The sequence below is a fragment of the Trichoderma harzianum genome (assembly GCF_003025095.1).
Source record: "Trichoderma harzianum CBS 226.95 unplaced genomic scaffold M431scaffold_1, whole genome shotgun sequence".
NCBI classification, from domain to species: Eukaryota; Fungi; Ascomycota; class Sordariomycetes; order Hypocreales; family Hypocreaceae; genus Trichoderma; species Trichoderma harzianum.
The window spans coordinates 966,188-988,466 of NW_020209249.1; the positions used below are offsets into that span (position 1 = coordinate 966,188).

At 52.1% G+C, this 22,279-nt stretch overlaps 7 protein-coding genes across 7 annotated transcripts; 3 read left to right on the forward strand and 4 right to left on the reverse strand.

Annotated features, from left to right (window-relative positions):
* Positions 1-592: 592 nt before the first annotated feature.
* M431DRAFT_537005 (hypothetical protein) lies at positions 593-3,190 on the reverse strand (the record flags this gene model as incomplete). Its single annotated transcript, XM_024921009.1, has 4 exons — positions 593-1,255; positions 1,333-1,554; positions 1,672-2,754; positions 2,958-3,190. The coding sequence occupies 4 exons, from the start codon at positions 3,188-3,190 to the stop codon at positions 655-657; spliced, it is 2,139 nt and encodes a 712-aa protein (XP_024779916.1). The 3' UTR covers positions 593-654.
* A 2,178-nt stretch (positions 3,191-5,368) lies between these two features.
* M431DRAFT_488987 (hypothetical protein) lies at positions 5,369-6,451 on the forward strand (the record flags this gene model as incomplete). The annotated part of the gene is made up of 1 exon (XM_024916627.1): positions 5,369-6,451. One exon carries the CDS (start codon positions 5,369-5,371, stop codon positions 6,449-6,451), a length of 1,083 nt encoding a protein of 360 aa, XP_024779917.1.
* A 624-nt stretch (positions 6,452-7,075) lies between these two features.
* On the reverse strand, positions 7,076-8,395 carry M431DRAFT_476758 (hypothetical protein; the record flags this gene model as incomplete). Its single annotated transcript, XM_024915500.1, has 1 exon — positions 7,076-8,395. The coding sequence occupies one exon, from the start codon at positions 8,393-8,395 to the stop codon at positions 7,076-7,078; it is 1,320 nt and encodes a 439-aa protein (XP_024779918.1).
* Positions 8,396-11,957: 3,562 nt separating this feature from the next.
* Positions 11,958-12,416, forward strand: M431DRAFT_476759 (hypothetical protein; the record flags this gene model as incomplete). The annotated part of the gene is made up of 1 exon (XM_024915501.1): positions 11,958-12,416. One exon carries the CDS (start codon positions 11,958-11,960, stop codon positions 12,414-12,416), a length of 459 nt encoding a protein of 152 aa, XP_024779919.1.
* A 2,317-nt stretch (positions 12,417-14,733) lies between these two features.
* M431DRAFT_502347 (hypothetical protein) lies at positions 14,734-16,748 on the forward strand. Its single transcript, XM_024918145.1, has 4 exons — positions 14,734-15,524; positions 15,587-15,644; positions 15,741-16,002; positions 16,071-16,748. The coding sequence occupies exons 1-4, from the start codon at positions 14,759-14,761 to the stop codon at positions 16,509-16,511; spliced, it is 1,527 nt and encodes a 508-aa protein (XP_024779920.1). The 5' UTR covers positions 14,734-14,758; the 3' UTR covers positions 16,512-16,748.
* An 831-nt stretch (positions 16,749-17,579) lies between these two features.
* M431DRAFT_174774 (hypothetical protein) lies at positions 17,580-19,274 on the reverse strand. The gene is made up of 3 exons (XM_024913064.1): positions 19,014-19,274; positions 18,700-18,935; positions 17,580-18,537 (listed from the first exon to the last, which is right to left on the reverse strand). The coding sequence occupies exons 1-3, from the start codon at positions 19,035-19,037 to the stop codon at positions 17,655-17,657; spliced, it is 1,143 nt and encodes a 380-aa protein (XP_024779921.1). The 5' UTR covers positions 19,038-19,274; the 3' UTR covers positions 17,580-17,654.
* A 1,450-nt stretch (positions 19,275-20,724) lies between these two features.
* Positions 20,725-21,498, reverse strand: M431DRAFT_67504 (hypothetical protein; the record flags this gene model as incomplete). The annotated part of the gene is made up of 2 exons (XM_024921735.1): positions 20,725-20,925; positions 21,112-21,498. Coding segments are annotated over 2 exons (588 nt in total), but the record flags the coding sequence as incomplete, so codon positions are not given.
* Between the last annotated feature and the right edge of the window lie 781 nt (positions 21,499-22,279).

Here is a 22,279-nt window from a genome sequence, read left to right on the forward strand (position 1 = left end):
CCGAGTGATGGGGGGGGTTTTTTCTCACGAAATTACTAGTTTTGGTTATATACTATAGCTAAAGACGCCATTTGTTCCCGTCGTGTTTGTTTCCCATACCAAGTCAAAATGACACAATTCCACGGGCGCGAGAATATCGAATCGACAACGAAAAACGGGCTAAACAACACATGAAAAAAGAAAAGAAGCGAATCAAAAAGAAGACAAAGAAAAAAGGGAACAAGAAAGAGGAGAAACACATCATTTTAGGTCGCAAATACGCCATTTCTCTCACTCTCTCTTTCTCGGGTGATGAAGTCTCAATCGATGGCCTCACGCAGGATGATCTCAGCCGACAGCTTCTCAATCCACGATGGCTTCTCAGTCGATGGTCTCTCAATTGATGGCGTCTCAGTTGATGGTCTCACAAGGAATCATCTCTCAGTTGATGACCTCTCCATCGATGATGCATTCATCATTGACGATGATCTCCTAATTGACGGCCTCTCAGTTGACGACCTCTCAATTGACCATGAAACTCTTCATGGATGATGGACCTTCACATGTGTCAATGGTCATCAACTCTCAATGATCATCATCTCTCATCAATAATGATCGCTCTATCATGACATCTGAACGATCATCATCCCTCAAAGACGTCGGTCTCCCCATTCATCAAGTAATGATGAGATCCCACTTCACCTTGGCCAGCAACCCCCGCCAGTCGTGAAAGTCTTTCTGCACCGACTTCTTCACCCAAACCTCCTTCAGCAACAGGCTCGCACATCGCACGTTCCCAAGCCCAATGTGGCTCCCCAGCGCTTCCACCCGCAGCAGCGCCTCCTTTGCCTGGTCCTGTCGGTTGGTCTCGCACGCGACGATAAACAGCAGCGGCAACAGACCGGCCTCTTCCGGACATCCAAGCGGAACCCGCGCCACCGCCGCCAGACAGTCTGTCAAGGCCTCGGCCTTTTCTAAGGGCAAAAGGGCATGCAGGGATGCCCAGTCTATGGGGATGGGAATGGAGATTGGGATGGGGATTGTTGACTGCAATTGGGATTGTAATGAGAGCTCCTCCATCGGCTCCAGTGGGGAATAAATGGCGCCGTCTCTTTCTCTCTCCGCCAGAATCTCGAGCGCGGCATGAATACACGCAATGACGGCACATCGATACGCCTCAGCAATATGTGACGAGTTTTCAATCGTTGAGGGACCCATGCCCTCAGGAATGGCAAACCGATCCGCACTCCAGCTTCTCCTGGCCAGCAGGCTTAATCTAATTCGAGACAGTCAGTCAGTCAGTCAGTCAATTGACCAGTCGGTGCGGGGACAGTTATTGATTTCTTCACTTACATTTCCTCCACTTCTGCCTTCACTTTATACGGTTCATCTCGTATGTTTATCACGAGGAGGTCGTTGACGCGGCCGAGAAGAATAATGAGGCTCTGCGAGAAGCCCATGTACGGGTCAACTGGAAACAGCGTGCCAATCTCGAATGGCTCATGCTCAAATTCCTCTTCTCTGAAGTGCGGCGCGTATTCTGTGACGCGAGCAATATTCTTATGATACGACATGCTATATTTTGGACCGATTAGCTCAAGATCAAAAGGAAACAAGAATCAGAAGATGACGCTGATGAAGAGGAAGAGGGAGAGGGAGAAGAAAAGAAAAGGGTGCATTCTCTGCACTCACAAACTACGGACGTAGGCCAGCGTATTCGACATGGAAGCTTGCTGCTCCGCGTCCAGCGACTGGCACAGCGACTCGATGCCTCGCAGATGGAAGCGCCAGTTCTCCACGCCGTCCTTGATGATTTCGTATTTGCACAGGAAGATGGACGCCAGAATGGCCATCTCGGCCGTGTCCTTGTCCTCGATGATGACCTTCCTCTTGTTCTTGTTCTTTATTTTCCCCTTGCCATTGCTGTTACTGTTACCGTAGTCACCGCTGCTTTCGCTCTCGACGGGACTTGACTCTCTACCATCAGTTATCAGCTCTCTTCTCCTGCTGCTGGAACCAGAGCCAGAGGCACCGCTTGAACTGTTTGTCACTCTCGGAATCAAGTCCCGCACGGCCGACAGCACGCGGACGTAGTACCGCGTCGCCATGGTTGAGTATTCTGACCGGTCGACGTCGTTTGCACTCGATCGATGTACAGCTGCGGTGGCGCAGATTGCGTCGAGTAGCAGATTCGACGAGGCGATCCGCGGTAGGATGAGCTGCTTGAGCGGGTTGACGAAGCTGTTTGCGTTGACCAGCACGTTGCTCAGCCGCTCCAGGTAGTATTGCAGAAAGAAGTATTCGCTCGTAGACAGGTATGAAAAGGCCGAAAGCGATGGCATCGGCCGCTCGTCCCGCGAGCCGCCGCGAGTCCGCAGGGCCACCTGGTGATGATGTTGGTGATGTTGGTGTTGGTGCGGTGATGATTGTAGCTGAAACTGCGACTCATACTGCGACTGTGACGACCGCGACGATGACGACGACTGCGAGAGCCTCCGTCGAGCCGTCGACGGCACCAGCGCGGAAGAGGAAGAAGAGACGCTCTGCCATTCCGCCGGCTCGCTGCTGGACTCTGCGTCGTCTGCCGTGCCGCCGGAAGACCCCGATGATGTCGATGCCGGGCTCGAGTGATTCGATTCCTCCGGATCTGGCTCCGGGTCGGCGTCCGTCACCGCTCTAGACGGCCGGGATTCGCGTGTCGGTGTAACAACGTTGATGGGACAGAAGATGTCGAACTGTACGCATTCGAGGCCCAGCCGCAGGCATGTCTGACACCTGCCATTGTCAAGAAACGTCAGTTGGAACAAAATCCCCAGCAAAGGGAATCAATCAAAAGGGTAGCAAGTTCGGTCCGAGGTAAGCTCGTCGAGCTTCGGCTAGTCGATAGTATCTTCGCGTAAAGTGCTTGCAAAAAAAGAGATCGAAACAAAAGAAAGAAAAAGAGCTGCTTAAAACCTACCTCGGCTTTTGGCCATCACCTGCAGTTCTCAGCGTCAGTCAAATCCATAGTCTCTGTTGTTTCTCTCTCGCTGCCTGGTGTCTCTGTCTTCTGCCGTGTCTCACGCACACGAGTCCATACAGCCCCCAAACACATGCCGCGACGCCCGCTCGAAATAGAAATGGCAGAAGGAGACTCACACTTCTTTCTCCTCCGCTTGCACGTACTGCATCCCGTGCGGCTCCACGGCGTCTTTCGGACCCGGCGCGCCATTCAGGAAAGTGGTTGCGAAAGAACACCCTTTTCTTTTACCGACTCTCCATGCAAGCCGGTTCCGCCGAGAAAACTGTATCAAAAAAAAGGGTACAAAACGAAGTCGTGAATTAAAAAAATAAATCACAGAGACATGGCCGATAAAAAACAATAATTCATAAAAATAAATAAATGGCAGTATCGCTCGTAATGCAAAAATGTCAAGAAAAAGAAAGAGAAGAGAAAACGCCGTGAAAATGAACACGGCGATATCCGAAAGAAGAAGAAAGAAGAAACGTTGCCGGGATGTGAATTGAGGAAAATCGGCCCTAGTTCGAGTAACCGGGGGCTCTGCGATTGCTTGGAGAGAAACAGCCAATGCTCAGGCCAGGCATGGATATGGATATGGAAGCTTTCTAGATGAGCAAATCAAACCCGGTCAGAAGCCAAGGAGCCAAGGAGCCACAAGCAGCACGGGAAGACGCGGGGTAATACGCCGTTTGGCTTGAATTGTCCGTTGCGTTGATTGAGAGCCCAAAATCGCCATTCCTGGGAGTGTGCAAGGTAGGGGTGAGAAGCATGATGGCCCAGAGACTGGCCTGTTTTTGGAGAGGAGCAGGGAAAAGGGGGAGAGAGAGAAGAGGGCCGAAGCTCCGTGAATCTGGCAGCTAGCAACACATGGCTGGACACAATTCAGAGAGAAAGAGCTATGCAAACCTGATCGAAGCAGAGAGAAGCAAAGCTCTGGAAATCACACAAAGGGGACGGTTGGTCAGATCTTGATCGCGGCATCCCAAGCCATCAACGCTACTAGCAACCAGCTAACAACTTAGCGAGCTATTCTTCTCTATTCATTGCGAATTCCCTCTAGCTTCTACGCCCCCAAGCCAAACTAAATGGCCCTTATCTCTGGACCGCCCCTATCAAAAACGTGCGCAAGTCACTGATATGCCACAAAACCTACGCGCCATACGGAGTTACAGACACACACAGGACACGGCATCGAGACCCTGAAGATTCGCTCAAGGTGCTGACCACGGCGCTTGCGAGGCGTCACGAACCGCCCCCATGCCCATGAAACTATTCGCGGTGGATACACACGCAAGAAACTTGAGCCGGTGGCTGGCCTGGCTCCTTTGGCGTCGCTGACAGGGCTCTGAAGCATCGCTAACGACGGAGCTAAAGCGGTCAGTTGATTATGGTTGATTATGCTTGTCACCCAGCCCAAGCTCCTCTTTGCTCGTTAGCGAAGCTAAGCGGCAGAGTCCGTTTCTTCAACTTGTCCTGCAGGTTCGTTTGGATCTGCAGCGGGTGACGATCCCGCGTAACGTTGGCGAGATCCCGCGGCCGCAGCATCGCCAGTGCTGTAGCTACCCGGAAGCGCGATTGCTATTCAAAGAATTCAATTGGGATGAGCTTAGTTGAGCTTGGGACAAGCTTGGGATTGAAGCTGTTAACGGTAGAAAAGCGATGATTGGAGAGTCGGGTGGCGTTGCGATCGATCGCACAGGCTGGATGTCAAAACGGCGACAACTTGGCTACCAATTTACTGTTTAAACAAACGCTTCCATTACTCTATCTCGACGGCTTCTCTCCACCCCCAAAGCTATCGTGACACAAGCTGAAAAGGTATAGCTTGAAGATTGGACAGCCGGATAACGTTATGATCAATCTCACAAGCATCTCAAGACGGCGACAACTTGGCCATGTACCAACGCACTGTCTAAACGAATGCCTCCGCTACTCATCTTAATGGCTTCTCTCCATCTCAAATCCATCATGACGCAGGCTACAAAGCTATAGCTTTGAAGGTTTACCCGTCTGGGTGATTAAAAATCACATTTTGTGATTAATCATCGCCTTGTGGTCTCGGTGCAACTGTAATCGACTTGTCGACTACCATCAACTCCAATTCTTGCAGATCGTCTATTTACCATGGAATACTACCCTTCTTGCACAGCTTGGCAACACAATGAGGTAACACCTCGGAATAGCTGCCTCGGGAACGGAAGCTGATGCCGAGTGTAACACTCGGAGTTGAAAATGGCACATAAAAGATGCAGGTGAGCTGGCTTGATATAAAGTTCACACCAGTCACCCATTGACTGAAACCAACCAGACTCAATCTTGAAAGCAACAAGGACGAAAACACAAGACCCCACAAAGAGACAGGCTGAAAAGAGAAGCTTCAAGAACAACATGTCAGCCATTCCGTATGAGGAACACTCCGTCACCTACGGCGATGAAGCCAAGTCCATCTTCTACCTCGCCGCCGGCCCTCGGCAAGGCCCTCTCATCATCTTCGTCCACGGCTGGCCCGGCATCGCCAAAACCTGGCATCCCCAGCTCCAGGCTTTCTCCAGCCTCGGGTTCCGAGTAGTCGCCCCCGATATGCCAGGTTACGGCAGATCAACAACCACCAGCGTCAAGACAGACTACTCCCAGGAAAAAGTCGTTGAGGGCGTCCTCGCCGTGCTTCACGACACAGGCAGAGACCAAGCCATCTGGGTAGGACACGACTGGGGCTGCGCCACCGTGTACACCATCGCAAACACCCGGCCCGAGGTCGTTCGGGCCGTCGCCGGGCTCGCCATCCCGTATGGAGTCCTGGAGCGCGGCTGGACAGGGCTGTTGGCCGCCGTCGATCGCCATGTCTATCCCGAGAACGAGTATCCATACGGCCAGCTCAGCTACATGGCGTTTTACGAGCAGTCCTTTGACAAGGCGATTGCCTTTCAAAACAAGAGCCCGCACACCATGCTGCGATATCTCTTCCGAAAGCCAGAGTGGCTCCCCGAGGACACACCCTCTCCCAGGGCAAACGTCCTCAAGCAAGGCGGCTGGTTCGGCGGCATCGATAGCCCTCCTCCTCCTTCAACCGTCAAAGACGAAGAGCTCATCATGAAGCTCGACGTCTTTCAGGAATTCGTAGCAGCCATGGAAAAGACGGGCTTCGGCTCGGCCGGATGCTACTACATGAACCACAAAGCCAACGAAGAGTATAATCTCGCACACAGCAAGCACGACGGCAAGCTCTCCATGCCCGTGCTCTTCGTCCACGCAAGATGGGACAGCGTCAGCGACTGTGCGCGAAACTCGGGGGCTACCGTCTATATGAGGCGAAAGTGCGAGAAACTGACGGAGACAATCGTCGAGGCGGGGCACCACCTTGCGGTTGAGAAGCCTGAGGATGTGAATGCGGCGATTGCGAGGTGGTTGGTTGAGGAGGTCAAGGACTGGTGGCCTGGATTTTGGAGCCACCGGTTTGCAAAGCAGCCGTGAAGCGTTTGGATGAAGGTTGACGAATGATGCTTGACGATACGTCGATACGTGTGTATGTATAAGAATGTCAAACTCCTTTGACAGTGATGTCGAGTCGATTCTACTTTTCAGACTTGACTGCTATACTTGAAAATAGTTATTATCCATTCGTCATTAAAGCTGCTCATAATATCCAGAATGCCATGTATCACATCACTACCATAATTCTCCTTCAACAAAAACCTGAAACGATACAATTCTCAATCTCTTTGATGGAAAATAAAGCAAAGCAAAAGACAAAAGAACGCCACCTGTCCCGCAAGCCACTGCTGACTTATGCCAAAATAAAAGTTTTCCCCATTTCTCTTTATCCCGCCTCTTTTTGTAGTATTGATGTTTCGTCAACATGTCGTATACTGCCCAGTATGTGCCCTTTCCAATCCTGCGATTTTGCCCGGTTCTACCTTTATACTTCATGAACTTGACTCCCCTCCTTCCTCTTCCCGTCCTTCCGAACTGTCCTATTAATTTCGTACACTTTAAGTGTGTGTCTGTCTGCTCGTGTGCGTTTGTGGGTTTGCGGTCTCGTGCATGTGCATGTAGAGATATTCCCATAGGTACCCATTTGTTGGCAGCGTAATCCATTTAATTGCTGCTGCTGCAAGATGTCGCCGCCTGAGATCGTCCAGACGCAATGCTCAAAGCATCAACCTGGAACTCAGTATCACCCGTGCTAAAAAGCTCAAGCTTGATCCTATCGCCATGAACGCCAAACTCCCTCAGGCGCTTGGCCATCTCCATCATAAACTGCTCCGGCCCGCAGATAAAGTACTCGGTAGACGAATTGTTTAGCCACAACTCTTCCGCGTGCACCTTGTCAAGGTCCACCCGTGCGTCGTGATCATAAGTGACGCCCGCCAGATCAGATTCCGCAAGGCGCGTCTTGAAGATGTTGGTCTTGATGTGAGGCTTGTCGCGGGCGATTTTTCGGACGTGGAGGTAGAACGGGATCGAGTCTCGCGATCCTTGCACCCACGACACCGGCCTGTTGGGCTGCTTCTCAATCACAGAGTTGAGGATGGCCACCATGGGGGTGACGCCAACGCCAGCAGAAATCAGCACTAGAGGGGAGTTGGAAGTGTTGTACGTGTCGAGGAAGAACTCTCCCGCCGGGTGAGTGAGTTCCAGCAAGTCCCCGACGTTCTTCTGGTCAATGAGCATGTTAGAGACGACGCCGGGGTTGGTGCCAAACTCGTTTGACAGGTAACTCGGGTGTCGTGTCATCTGCGACCCTCGATCACGCTTGACCGTGATGCGATAATAATCCGGCTTGGGCTTTTCAGAGAGCGAATATTGTCGTAATTGCAGATATCCCGTGTCCGGCACCTGAACGCGCACCGAGACGTACTGGCCCGGCATGAAGCTCGGCAGCTGCTTGCCGTCTTCGGGGACAAGATAGAACGAGTAAATGTCATCCGACTCCTCCACCTTTTGTTCAATGCGAAACTTCCTCCAACCCTGCCAATGCTGCCAATCGTGATATAGCTGGGCCTCTCGGCCGATGAGCATCTTTGCAAGCAGCCAGTAGGCTTTGCTCCAGGCAATCTGGACTTGGGGAGTCATGGCCGGTCCAAGGACCTCTCCAAAAGCGGCAATGAGATACTTGGCCACAATGTCGTAGTGCTCGGGCAATATGCCGAGAGAGCAGTGCTTCTGGCACATTCGTTCCATCTTGGGGATCAACTCGGTGATGTGGTTGATGTTGTTGGCGAAGCTGAGGATGATGGCCGTCAGAGCACGAGGTTGACGGCCGTTGGCCTGATTGACCGTGTTGAAGTAGTCATGGAGCTCTGGGTGAGCCGTGAGCATATTCCGGTAGAAGAGGGTTGTGATGACCTCTCCTTGCTCAGTCAGAGCCGGAATGGTGTCCCTGACCATCTTGACTTGTTGCGGAGTCAAGGCCATGGTGAATGTGTTGAGAAATGTTTTGGCCGCTGAAGGAACAAATTGACAAGCAAGTTGATATATATATGTATATATGTATGTGTACACAAGGGTGTGTATATATGGGCGTATACGTATATATCAAACTTGGGTACGGAGTAACCGAGACTCAATGCTATCAAAGGGTATCAAAGTTTTACAAGTACAGAGAAAGAAAACTTGGAAAAAATAAAGTAACAAGTAGTTTCGCGAAGAAAACAACAGCAATCAAGGTTATGCGGAGAAGAAGACTGAAGATTCTGGGGCAGTCCATGGACTTTATTAATGAAAGACAAGAGCACCATGATTGTTGGGGGCATAGACTCCATGGGCTGATAGTCCAATTCCCGTAACGACCCGGCTGGGCCGCATGTGTGCCGCTTGACAACGCCAAATCCTGGCGGTCTCAAGGGCTGAAGAAAAAAAAAATTGGATCTTGAGGAGAAAACAAAGCCAAAGAAAAAAAATTTCCAATCTCCAACCTGTCACAAACGTCACCGCGTTTTGGGACAAATCTCGCGTTGACAAGAGGTTTAAGCGAATCGTATGATTCCGGACAGGGGAGGGTCCCGGGCTCGCACCAATTTCAGGTGTGTTCTAGAACTGCAGCCGCTTCGGCGCCCAGTTGCTTCTCGGAGTCGAGGGAAAAGTGGACGGGGGGGCGGAAAAGCACGCGAGCTGCTATGCCGGGATCTGTCACTCGAACCAGCCCATTGCGTCAGGGTCTTTGCAGATTGGGACTTAGCCCGGGGCCTCATCGAACGACAAAAATGGGGATGCAGCAACACGCCACAACCAGAAAACTCTTATATCCAGACGGCTATTTGTTGCGGCTGCAGTGTCATCTGCCGAGAACCGGGAACTGGGGTTTCGATGTTGCACGGCGGCCAATCAGGCTCGGCAAAGATGGAATAGAGTGACCCTTTTGTCGTTGTCAATGGCTTCATCAACCGCAACTTTGCTGAGGGACCGAGTTCAGGGTTTCTCCGGGTTTGCCTTACCCCGTATTACAACTCGTCCAAGATGTCCCGTATCTTAGTAGGGAGATTAGCTACATTTAGTATTAGTACTCGTGGTATTCAGGAATAGAAGCGGCAGCCCTATCAAAAGTCCGACGGGAAGGATTTGGCAGCGGCCGTACTCTACCTGGAGCGGTTGGTTTGGCATCGCGGGCCGCATTTTGGCGGGTGATATGTATATCAACGTACTAGCAAAGATTAGTTCTACATCGGTTCTCCCTAGCATTAGCAATACGGGAGTACGGGGGTCCGTAATCCGTTTCCTCTTCTCCCGCTCTCGCACTCTCTTTCGCACTAGCAGTAGCCTCGGATTGCTCGATGATACAACCGTGCGCGTACGGGCGGCGGCCTGCGCTGGCAATGCCTGGAAGACGAGCAACTCCTGAGTGCCTTCCATGGGAAAGATCAACGGGATGACGGGTCAGCTGTCGTGTGCATAAGATACGGTGTGTGTGAGTACGCTTACGGCGAGTCTCAAGATTGCGCTCCTTCACGCGGCGTTGGAAGTACGGAGTACTACTCCCGGTGCCTATAAAATTTCCCCTTTTGAGACCCATCAGCTGCTTGCTTGGCCCACCGACAGTACTACCTCTCTACTGCTTAGTATGAGTAATTGCAGTGACCTTGGGCAATTTTCCGAAGCATCAGCCCAGTGGTCTGGCATCAGGCATGTTGCATCCCGAGCTCCGTACAAGGGCATGCATGTTACAGCTAAAGGTAGCCCACGTGCTGGTGGCAACTGTTTAATGCTTGTTGGATGGCTATATCCGTAGGCATTATGCTCCCGGGATATAGGGATATGGATAGGGGAGAGACCTATAGGAGAAGGCTTCGAGTAAGAAAACTCTCTCACTTGTGACTCGGCAGGTTTCAAGGCAGGATGAAAAGGAATCCCGCCATCAACTGTGTCTGGATCGTCGACGGAGAAAATCTCGCCATGCAATCCTGGTTTGTCTTAGTCTTGAGGGAAAATCAGAGATATTAAACCCCATCATGTGATGGTAACGGGAGGATTCCGAATAATGCCCCTCTCGTTAGCAGAAGATCCAGACAATTAACCTCGGGATACCGTATTCGAGATGCTCCACGCTGGACAAATAGATTCGTTCATGGGGGCCAGGCACAAAGTGCGAGGGATGTGGAGTCCCGCGGATCCGCATCGAGCGGCTGGACCGAAATCAAAAAAGAGGCACGGAAAGGGAAAAGAAGAAGAAAAGAGAAAAAGCCCATGAGTGGAGTTGGAGCTGGCCTCTGCTTCAGTTGTGTCACTGATGCTCCTCAGTCGATCTTTATCTGCACGAGAATGGCGTGCATGTGTCGAGATTAGTGCCGAGAGCGGCGTCACAAGATTCGCTGCTTTGACCCGCCCTTGTCCAAGTTGTGGTGCTTTGCTCTTCCATTTCTCTGCTTCTCTTGGAAATCACATCTTGGCCTTTTAGTGTAGAGGGTGCTGGACGGGAATTGACTTTCACTTTTTACCAATGCTTTGTTTCTTTCTTCGCCGCGGTTCGTTACCAATGTCGGACCGGACCGGTCCTAGCACCCGATGACGGTTTTATCAAACAAGGCGAATCTGAGTCGAGGAATTTTGAAATGCCTCGGCGCCTTTGTTAGCATCTTCCAACGGCTCTTGTGTCACTGTTTAGTGATACTTACCTGTAATCTGTCTTGTTCGAAATTCGCCTCGAATCCAACGATGACAACGCATGCCGATATTTGGCCATCATCACACTTCATATGCGGTAATAGTGCTCTAGCGCCGACCTGAGCCAGCGATCAACAGGCCTGCTGCTTCTCTTGCAGTAATCAATCAATTTTGCGACAGCCCTACAGCGAGTGAATTCCAAGCCATACCGCTACCTTGACGGCCATTCGTGGGTCGATCTCAGCTGACACTGTCGTCTTATAACAGGAGACATTCCATTCGTGAGCCGATGCGTTTTCCTACTAGTAGCAGCTCGTCACCGAAGGATTTGCGCATAGCCGCCGTGTGCTGTCCAGGTGCTGAGCGAGGCCGGAAGGTTGGTTTCAATCTTGTCTCGTTGCAAGAGACCTGCGTATGCGCTCATTTGATTCCGCTCCTAACAGCGCAGTGATTCTCTGACCTGTCAACTAGGCTTTGTCATTGTGAAAAAGAAGAAGAAAAAAACAGTGCAGTCAGAGTCGATCAAGGCGTCGCTGCTTCCTAGTATGTTCCTTCCTCGTCGTTAGTGCTATGACGCTGTCGCATTGCATCGCCATCTACTCCTCTTTTGCAAGCACATTAATTATCGAGTCCTTTCTTTTTCTTTTTCTTTCTATTTTAATTTTCAATTTTTAATCCTTCAATTTTTATTTGAAGAATTTTTTCATCGCACTAGTAAATGCAGGAACAAGATGAATACGATGGAAGAGCGTCATCGGCTGCAGCACTTATCGTAGCCAGTCCCCCAACTCTTACATACAGTAGAGAGGCCTTTTTGATCCATATTACAGGGGGGGAAAACAAGAAAAATAAGAAATCACACGCGCCTGCGATTACCTGCATGAGGCACGATACTGTAGCCCGGCCCGTAGCAGCAACCACGCGCACCACTCCTGCCACACTGCGACTGACTTACTACCTCACCTATCGATACCCAACTCAGCCTCGCCTTCAGGCCAATCCAATCCTTGCTCTTCCCATCTCGTCCATCTTCCCCTCCGTCTCACCACCTTGCTTTTGCTTTTGCTTTGCGCTTCCTTTTTGCTTTGCAGCAACGACGCCGTCTGCAGCTATGAGCGGCAGCGACGTGGATGCCGCCAACCCCCAGAAAGAGGCCCCAGCTCCCCCCAGTTCCAGCGGCTCCGGCATCAGCATCAAGAAGCGCAAGAAAGACGGCCTCAAGCCCATCATCACCATGGAGGGGCCACCATCGCAGCGACCTGCAGACGCAGATGCGGCATCAGGAACAGGAACAGGCAAGGCGTCCAAGTCGCAGGACAGCACGGACATGCACGAGTAAGTCGACGTTTCGTGAGCTGTCTTTGATTCCCTGATCCCGTCCCCCTTTGTCGTTGCGTCTGCGTTTGTTGTTGTTTACTTTGATTGTTTCTCACTGCCCCCGTACGACGTGACCCCTCCAACCCTTGAAGCCTTGCGGGCAACGGATGGATGATGAGATGAGTGAGCATGGGGTCACGGCGCAAAGCTGCGTGTCCATCCGCCATCATTTGCATGTCTGCCCTGCCATTGGCAAAGGCCCGTCGGGTGCCTGACCGACTTGTCCAACTCCACCGTCACATCCCTCATCATCACCTCGCAGCCGCAGGTTCGTTTCTATTCCTGATTTTGCCCTCTGCATGGCCTTTGCATGCAAAATGGCTTCTTCATTCGTTACACACGCTGTGGCTAGCCCCTCATTGTCTGTGCCCGCTCTATGACATGGCCGGCTCCACCGTCTTGGTCCTCCCGAGCCCGGCATTTGCTCGAGTTGAGCCCAGAGGGGACCCAGAAGCTGCAGAAAAAACAGGGCAGATGGTGTTGATTACTTCATGTGCATTCTTGCCCCTGGCTCCATGCCATCACCATCACTGATTCTAGTGCCTCTGTGCTGGAGCTGGAACGAAGCACTGATGGAGATGCTCTCTGTTCGTATCAGCGGGGCCGCAGCCAACGTCGAGTGACGAGCTGGAGGCCGCTCCGCGAGGCTGATGACCGCCGAGTCCTGCGCCGAACCGGGGGTTGTCTTTGCGTTGCTTTATGCTGTGTTGTGTTGTTGTTTGATTTCGCAAAGGGTCATATTATTTCTGCCTTGCTCTTGTTGTTTGCCACTGCCACGGCGATGGAGCTGTACTTTCGTTTGCTGCGGCTTTCCATGTGGCCAGGGTTCCGCGCGCTGTTGCCCGAGTGCTGCTCCGTGGGCATCCCGTTGGTCCCGTTGCCAGCCTCGTTTTGTTTATCCGGATAGCTGCTTTGGCTGTCTGTTCATGATATGGAAAAGGGGACTCGGCGCTGTCGTTATCCTTCCGTGCTCCAACCCTGATCCTCCCTGATCCTCCCTCTCACTCTCTTTCTCATCCCAACATCTGGTCTCCAAGTTCTCATTATAAGGCACAGCTTCAGGGCGCTTCGCCGCTTGCAGAGCTGCCGGCGCCTGTGAGCGTGCCCCACTGGAGGGGCTGGCTCGGGCGGGTAGTCGAATCGAACAGCCACGGCCCAAGTAGGTACGGGCTTGTTTTGCTGCCGCTTTCAGCTGCTCGCCGTCATCATTGGTGTGCCCAGCCAATGAAGATCTGGCTGGCTGTTGATGAGTGTGTGTGTGCTCAGCCAGTCTCACTCTCGCTGCCACGCCGTTCTCGTTCTTTCTCCCCTCTGTCACCTTGTCACGATACCGCCTCTACCAGAATAACCCTCACCTTGTCTGCCCGGTTTGCTGCCTGGGCAAGAAGGAAAAAAGCCCGAGGTTCTCTACCTTTTGTGCTCTGTGCGCACTTTGCCGTTCCTTATTTTATTTTTATTTTTCATTTACATTTACTTCTTTTTTCTTCCTCTTCCTGGTTAGCCAAAACGGGCCCTATTTATTGTCCCTCTCGTCATCCCATCTTTGGGATAGACCCTGCCCGAAACCAGCCGCGAATCTCATTGCCCAACCATTTGCCGCGGACAGACGCTGCATAATGTCAAAGACAGCATGAGCTTTCTCAAGACCAGGTTCCCCTCACCTTTCTCCTACTTGTCTATACCCTCTTTTTCAAACCCCCTTTCGAGCGACAGGACCCCTTTCAAGAGCATGTGCAAGGGGCTTTTTGGCCTTGATTATCGCGCCCAAGTGGGCGGCCCGCTTGGCTGCAAATGCTCCTACTTGCTGCTACTGCTGCTGCTGCTGCCATGAGCGCTACTGCGGCCATGCTGCCATTGTAGCGTCAAGTACGTGATGTCCATGGCATCTATCAGGTACCTTGGCTGGCAGCTGCCATCTCTCACTTTGAGTTACCGCTGTCACTGCTGTCACCGCAGCTGCCAGTGTCGCTCGCACGCGCAGTTGTTTGTAGGCAGTGGGTTGGGCTTACAATCTTGATACCGTCACCCCGCAAAGCGTTTCTATGGCTGGAGTTTACCGCTAGCCTCTTCCCCCCTTCCCACATAGACCGCCCAATCAACTGCCACTATCCCTGCGCCCGCCTGTCTCCAACTTCGACCCTTTCTCTCCATTCCATCGTCTTGCGGCCAGGTAGTTGCTTGGCCATCAAGTCTGCCACCGTTTTCTCCTTGTTGACGCGCGTCCGCAAGCCCGAGTCGCGATCGCTAACTGCTGCTGTTTGTTTTTTCTTGCAATCTAGAACCCGCCAATTGCCCAGCGCCACCATGGCTCACTCGCCGTCCTCGTCGTCGGCGGCTGACGACCCCGCCGAGAACACGGCCGACGAGGAAGATTCCGAAGACTACTGCAAGGGCGGTTATCACCCCGTCCAGATTGGCGAAAAGTTCAAGGACGGCAAGTACACGGTTGTGCGCAAGCTGGGCTGGGGTCACTTCTCGACCGTCTGGCTGTCGCGGGACAACACAAACGGCAAACACGTCGCGCTCAAGGTGGTGCGCTCCGCCACCCACTACACGGAGACGGCCGTCGATGAGATTAAGCTTCTCAACAAGATCGTCCAGGCCAACCCCAACCATCCCGGCCGCAAACATGTCGTCAGCCTCCTCGACTCGTTCGAACACAAGGGCCCCAACGGAACCCACATGTGCATGGTGTTTGAGGTGCTGGGCGAGAATCTGCTAGGCCTCATAAAGAGATGGAACCACCGCGGTATTCCCATGCCTCTTGTCAAGCAAATCACCAAGCAAGTCCTGCTTGGCCTGGATTACCTACACCGGGAGTGTGGCATCATCCACACCGATCTCAAGCCCGAAAACGTCTTGATTGAAATTGGAGACGTTGAGCAGATTGTCAAGAAGGTCGTCAAGCCCGAGACGCCCGACAAAGAGAACAACCGCAACGGCCGCAGAAGACGTAGGACGCTCATTACTGGCAGCCAGCCGTTGCCATCTCCCCTCAACGCCAACTTCAACCACAACAACCTATTCCCATCATCAACTTCCCAGGGCAGCCTGGCTGGAATGCTGGAAGGTACGAGCAGTGTGAGCTCTTTCCATTTGGCATTTTTCTAACGTTATTTTCTTTCTTTCTAGGTAAGAACAAGGACGGATCGCCAAAGGCCGACGACGCTCATAAGAGAGAAAAGTCTGCGTAAGTTTCGAAGCCTCTGTGCCCTCTCTTTCCATTTGCGCGTACACTGTTTGGTTCTTTTTCCTAACATCAAGACTGTGTCCCGCCGCCATCTAGTGACCTCCTGACTCGCGAAGTGTCGGGTATCTCTCTAGACAAATCCAGCACGCCTTCGTCGGGCTCAACCGGCGACAAGCGCAAGGCGGATGATTCGCATGCGTTTGAGGTGATTAGCGTCAAGATTGCCGACCTGGGCAATGCATGCTGGGTCAATCACCACTTCACCAACGATATTCAAACGCGACAATATCGATCTCCAGAGGTGATTCTAGGCGCAAAGTGGGGTGCAAGCACAGATGTCTGGAGCATGTCTGCCATGGTAAGTGCCTGCCACGATTCACTTGTTTTATCCACATCCCATCCCATCCAACTAACAAACGTCGATAGGTGTTCGAGTTGATTACGGGCGACTATCTCTTCGATCCCCAGTCTGGCACTAAGTATGGCAAGGACGACGACCACATCGCGCAGATCATAGAGCTGCTGGGCCCCTTCCCACGATCCCTGTGCCTCAGCGGCAAATGGAGCCAGGAAATATTCAACAGAAAGGGAGAGCTCCGGAACATTCATAGGCTGAGGCACTGGGCTTTACCAGACGTCCTGAGAGAGAAATATCATTTCAAAGAGGACGAGGCTAAGCGCATCTCGGCCTTTTTGACTCCGATGCTCGAGCTCGTGCCAGAGAAGCGCGCTAACGCCGGCGGCATGGCAGGGCACCCGTGGCTGGACGACACGCCGGGCATGAAGGGCGTCAAGATCGAGGGGTTGGAGGTTGGCAGCCGTGGAGAGGGAATTGACGGCTGGGCCACCGAGGTGCGGAAACGATGAACTGGAGCTCTATATAGACGGACAGGAGCCATGGATCAAGCCATGTTGCGCAATGTATTTTTGGACCATACTACGCCGCCAACTAATGAGATGGATGGTAGAAGATTTCGGTGCCCGGGTATGGTCGAAAGATGCCCAGGGTAGCCTTTCAAAGTCAAGGTAGATATGAAAAATGATTCCCTTACGAAACGAACAAGCGAGAGGGGCGGGACAAACAAACGAAAACCACAAAAAAAAGTGTTGGACGGAGAGCTGGCCACTTCAAATTTGGCATGATGGAATGGATGGCGATAGATAGACTTGCAATGTTAAGATGTCTTTTCATCATGCCTATTTCAAACAAGTCGTATGCTAATGGCCTTTTTATCCTGTCCTGTCTATCCGGCCATGATTCGCTCTTGCGACTGAACATGCCATCCAATGACGGAAGGAATCGCCAAACAGGCAAACAAATAAAGCAATGGTCTGTTAGATACATGTGATTGATACATGTCTTGCTGATTTCAACTCTGAGCTTCTTTTCCTACCTGTGTCTTTCTCACTCGCCTTTCTTCCTGTACGGTTATATCAAGTATATCTTTCCGTGTCCACACCCGCCAGACAACCAAAAATAAGGTAAGTTAGTTAGATATTGAGGGGAGGACGATGAGTGGTAGGTATAGCAAGGTAAAGGAGCTATAGGTAAAGGCTAGGCAGAGGCGGCCAAAACCCAAGTGTAACCTTGAAGATATCAAGGTTAAAAAAGAAAGAAAGAAGTCAACAGAATGACACCGGTTACAAAGGAAAGCTGCGAGAAGCAGTCGTATGAGAAGGGAAAAGAAAAGAGTAAAGACAAAAGGACCAGCAATAAAAGCAATAAAAGCAAAAAGCAAAAAACCATGCGGGGAGATATCACTGCAAGCAAACAGTACGCCTTCCTCCGAGCCCTTGTTTTCTCTTCTTTCTCTCCTTTTCTTTCTTCCCCCTTTGTCCCATCGAGTTTCTTCTTCTTAGTTTGAATTTTCTTTTTCTCTTTTCTTTTTGTTCTTTTTCCATCACCCTGCCCATATAAAAACCCCTCCAAGATCCCCAGGAACCTAGGCCTTTCTTGTGGCCTGCAAAAAACCGATACGCCTACCCCGTTGCAGAGTCATCCGAAGCCACTTACTTCTTACTTCTCGCTGATCTCCTGGTCTTGACTGCAGCAGCTGGCCCGTCGGTCTTCGAGGGCTCGTCTTCCCGGCTTGCGTCCTCGGCTTGAAGGTCACCATCGTCAGTCTCCGGCGTTGTTGGCTCTTTGCTCGAGCTCGCATCCTTGTCTTTCTCGTGTGATTTGAGGACTTCTCTTACGATGCGCTTCCCTTCATCCATTTCGCCGTTGGGCGTCCCGCAAGCCATGCACTTCCACATGCCCAGCTCACCTAGGCTCTTGGTGCCCGGGGGTGCCTGTCCATTTACCACGCGGCAAGTGCGGCAGATGAGCACGATGCGGTTCTTGGCGGCGGTTTCGTCTTCGCCCAGGAGGACGTCAAAGATGCGATCGTACCAATGAGGCTCGGAGGGGGGCTGTGGTGGTGGGATGCTGTACAGCTGGCTCTGCGCCGATTGGGGTCGAGGAGGAGGAAGAGCATTGCCAAAGGCATTGGGCGCGAATTCAGCTGAGGTATCGAAAGAGGCGACGCTCTGGGCGAGGGGCGTGACGGGTCGGCTGCTGGGAGCGAGGGAGGCGGGCGAGAATTCTCGTCGGGGGATATTGGCTGTCGGGGGAGGGGAGATGTGAATGCGTTCTGGCATAGTCCAAGATCCCTGTTGCTGCGTCTTTTTCGCATCAGATGGCTCCTCGGGGGCCTCCTGCTGCCTGCTTCGTGGTCTGCCGTCGGGGCCGCCGTATTTCTCGATCAGCTCCATGGTGGAGTCGTACTTTGTCGCATCCTTGAGCTTCTGGATCGTCTTGCCGCGCTCTTCTTGTAGCGCCTTGAGTTTGGCTTCGAGGCTCTCGATGCGGAAGTTGTAGTAGCTCGTGATGACGACGCGCGTTGTATATATGCTGTGTGACGACAAATAAACGGTTGAATCGTCAGCCAGGGGTAGGGGACAGAGGGTGAAGGGGGAGAAGCAATCTGCGAATTCTCGTTGCGTGTATATATGCGCATAACATGCAATGCGCTCTTCCATGTAAAGTCTCGACAAAGGCAAGGGACAAACTCACAAGACAGGCCCGCCAGCCAAGCCGGTCCATTCCCAGGGCCCTAGATTGGGATATCCCACAACTAGGAGAAGGACAATAGCGCTGACGAGGTAGGCGAAGGAAGTGTAGAGGGTTCCCAGCACCTTGATCTTGCGAGACCGCATGCGAGTCCATTCCAGGCGAGTCTGGGTGGTTGTAATCTTCTTCGAGAGGGTCGAGAGCGCCTTTTCGAAGGACGCCGGCGAGGAGTCGTCGCTCTGTTTTGCGCCAGGTCAGTCAGCAGCTTGAAGTCGAGGAGAACAACACAAGCAAGCATTGCAAAATCAAAGACTCACCTTGAACGGCCAAAACGACACCATGGTGGGCAGCTGCTTAAGGAGGTAAAGGAGAGTCTGGTGAGGTTTGGAATTGGAATTGTTGCCAAAGGCAGGCCCGTCGTTCTCCAGGGAACGGAACAGGGTGCAAGCTGAGGGAGTGGGTTAAAGGGGGTCGCGCAAGGAGCTGGTAGGTAAGCACGAGGCTGAAGCTGAGACTCTGCAACGGCGCAGCCGCAAGCAAAGACAGAGTTGAGGCTGGTTGGAAGCCTCGTGAGCCCTCGCAGAGGAGAAGCACGAGACAGAGAGGCACGACGAACGGAGTGACTTGGGCCTAGCGAGTAGCTCCGGCAGGATGAAGAAGTACCTTTTGGCTAGTGTGGACACAGAGGCTGAAATGAGCTCGTGGTGACTTCATTGGGCAGGTGGGAGACGCGCGCCACAGGTAGGTGGGGGAGGATTTAGTGGTTGACTGGCAGTTTGGAGTGCTGAGCCACAGCGCGTGCAGCAGCTACCCCGGATGGCAAGCCACAGGCCAGTGACCTTCCAGTTGGAGGGAGGTCATGCCATCAATTGGTTGGTACAGCCTAATATATCGGAATCTAGTTTACTCAGAGTACCTTGGCTGCAAAAGATATCATTAGATTTGGGTAGCGAAAGGCGTGTTGATTGATTTAATTATATTTTGGTTCCTGACGGAAAAATGGCTAGATTTTAAAAACAAGCTCAAATACGCCACAATCTGTCTCTTCTTTTGGCAGCAGTACATTCAGGAGGTATTACAGAGTACCTGTACTCATACCACCTGTTGGCCGGCTGATGGATGTTTTCTTCGTATTCTGCCGGCGGTACATATTAAAAATGCAACCCTTGAAACACCATCCTCGTTTCAATCAATGCCAGGCACCCACCGCGCGTTGGCCGATCGGGGCATCTCACGCACGCTAAGATAATCAGGGTCTTGGATCTTGCATAATGCCCATCTGACAAGTCAATTGATTGCAAGAAAAGCAACACCGAATTTTCTTATCAGTTGTGACATGATGTCAAAGTGATGAATCAAAGAAAATCAACAAGTAAATAAAATTATAACAAAAACTAAATAATTTTCAACTCCTATTTCGCTCCAGATACAAACCCTCAGTTCTGACATTCTTAACGTAGCTGGCTTGGTATAAAACGTATGTGTGTATCTATATAAAATAGATCCTCCTCTGTCTGTTTAGAATCAATTTCCCATAATCATAACTTCATCAGTAGCATCATCATGGCCATCCTCTATAGCTTCTTCTACATCCGAAAGGGCATTCCCCTTATCGTCAACTTCAATAATCTTGCGTAGATTGGCATCGGCCAAACAATAAGGCGGCGTCCAGCCAAAGTCGTCGTTCCACATACACGAATGCGCGGTCCAAATGTGGTCGATATTATTGCACGTCTGGCCGGCGTTGATACATTCCGCGCAAAGCACCATGCCGCCGTTGCAGTCTTCGCAGACATACGCCTGCTCCACATGGCAACTGGCTCGACCGCAGACGTTGCAGTGGCACGTTGCATGATCCCACCTGTGCTGTGTTTTCTTGCCTGCCGGGTCCTCCAGCCAGATGGGGATATTGGCTTGTTTGGCGTGTCTCTTGAGGTACTTAACAAACTGCCTCCTATTAGATCGCTGGGCGTGGGCAAAAAGAGTGCAGTTCAGAAAGTCTCTCTCGGCAAAATCCGCAAAGCCTTCGTTAACAAGGAGCTCTACCACTTTGCGGTGTCCGTTTCTAGCAGCCGCAAAGATGGGAGTCGACCCAAACTTGTCCCTCGCGTTGGCCATGCTGGTCAAGGGTAATAGCCTCTTGATGACCTTTGTGTGCCCTCGCATAGCGGCGTGGAAGAATGCCGAGCGGCCTAGGTTGTCAAGATGGTCAAGCCGGAAGCCTTTCGTCTTGAGAAATATGTTCAGCAGACGGTGACTTCCTGCATAGGCTGCTCTGATGCCTGGGGTATAACCTGCGATGGTGGTGGCCATGATATCGGCACCGTGGCTTAAGAGGATCCTCGAGGTCTGCAAGTGACGGCCATCCGCGGCGCAAATCAAAGAGTTCCACCCAGTTGTGCTGCTGCTCCGCACATCAGCGCCGCAGATGAGGAGGATGTTGGCCAGTGAGGCGTGGCCACCGTCCGAAGCAGCCATGAGCGGCGTCCAGCCTGACAGAGTCTTCATATGGATGTCAGCCCCGTAGGCGAGCAATAGATTGACTATATCCAGGTGGCCATTCGTCGCAGCCAGTGTAATAGGACTCCACCCACCGACGGCCTTGGCCATGACGTCTGCTCCACGACTAACCAGGAGCATGGCCATTCTGAGGTCGCCGCGGTTTGCAGCCATGCAGAGAGCTGTCCATCGATTGGTACATCTCTGCTCGGTATTAACACCTCGATCCAATAGCAGCTCAACTGTATCGTAATGCCCTTTGTCGGCCGCAAGGGTCAAGGGAGTCCAGCCGTTCTCGTCTGCAACAGCCGAAGGGTTAAAACCGTGGCCAAGAAGCACTTGTACTGCCTCGGTGTGTCCACCATCGGCTGCTATGTGTAGACAGCTCCAACCACCCGCCTCGGGGGTTGTATCAGCCCCTCGTTTGAGAAGATAGGTCAGGATGTCTGCGTGACCGAAAGTAGCGGCCGACCTCAGCGCTGACCAGTTGATCCCGTAATCACCCTCCATCGACACACCATACTCGTCCAACAAGAGCTTCGCAACGCCGAGGCTCCCACGGCAACAGGCCACGCTGATGGGCGACCAACCAAAGCTTGTAAGCGCTGTACAGCTAGCCCCATGCTCTACCAGCTTCTTGACAATGTTGGCGTGCCCGAAGCTGGCAGCAAGGGTGATGGGCGTCCACCCTCGATCGTCTTCGGCCATTGGGTTGATTCCGGGAGTCGACAGCACCAGTTCAGCACATTTGGGGCTTCCGGTGCAAGAGACAACAAAAATGAGATATGAGTGGTCTTCTAGGCGGATGCCGGCTTTAATGGCTCTCTTAAGGGTGTCTACCTTGTCCCGGTTGGCGGCCCATGTGAGGCAGGAATCTTGCTTGTACTTATGATACATCTGATCTCGCTGGTATAAAACATCGCCAAACATGTCGTTGAAGAGACGGCACGTCCTCACGAAAGCAGCAATGTCGCCCTTTTCTTCGAGGTACGCCCCGATCTGTCCGATGATTTCATTTGGAATGCGAAGCAGCGCAGGTTTTCTGTTCGTTTCCTCCATTGTGCATTCGCCTTTTCCCGAGAGA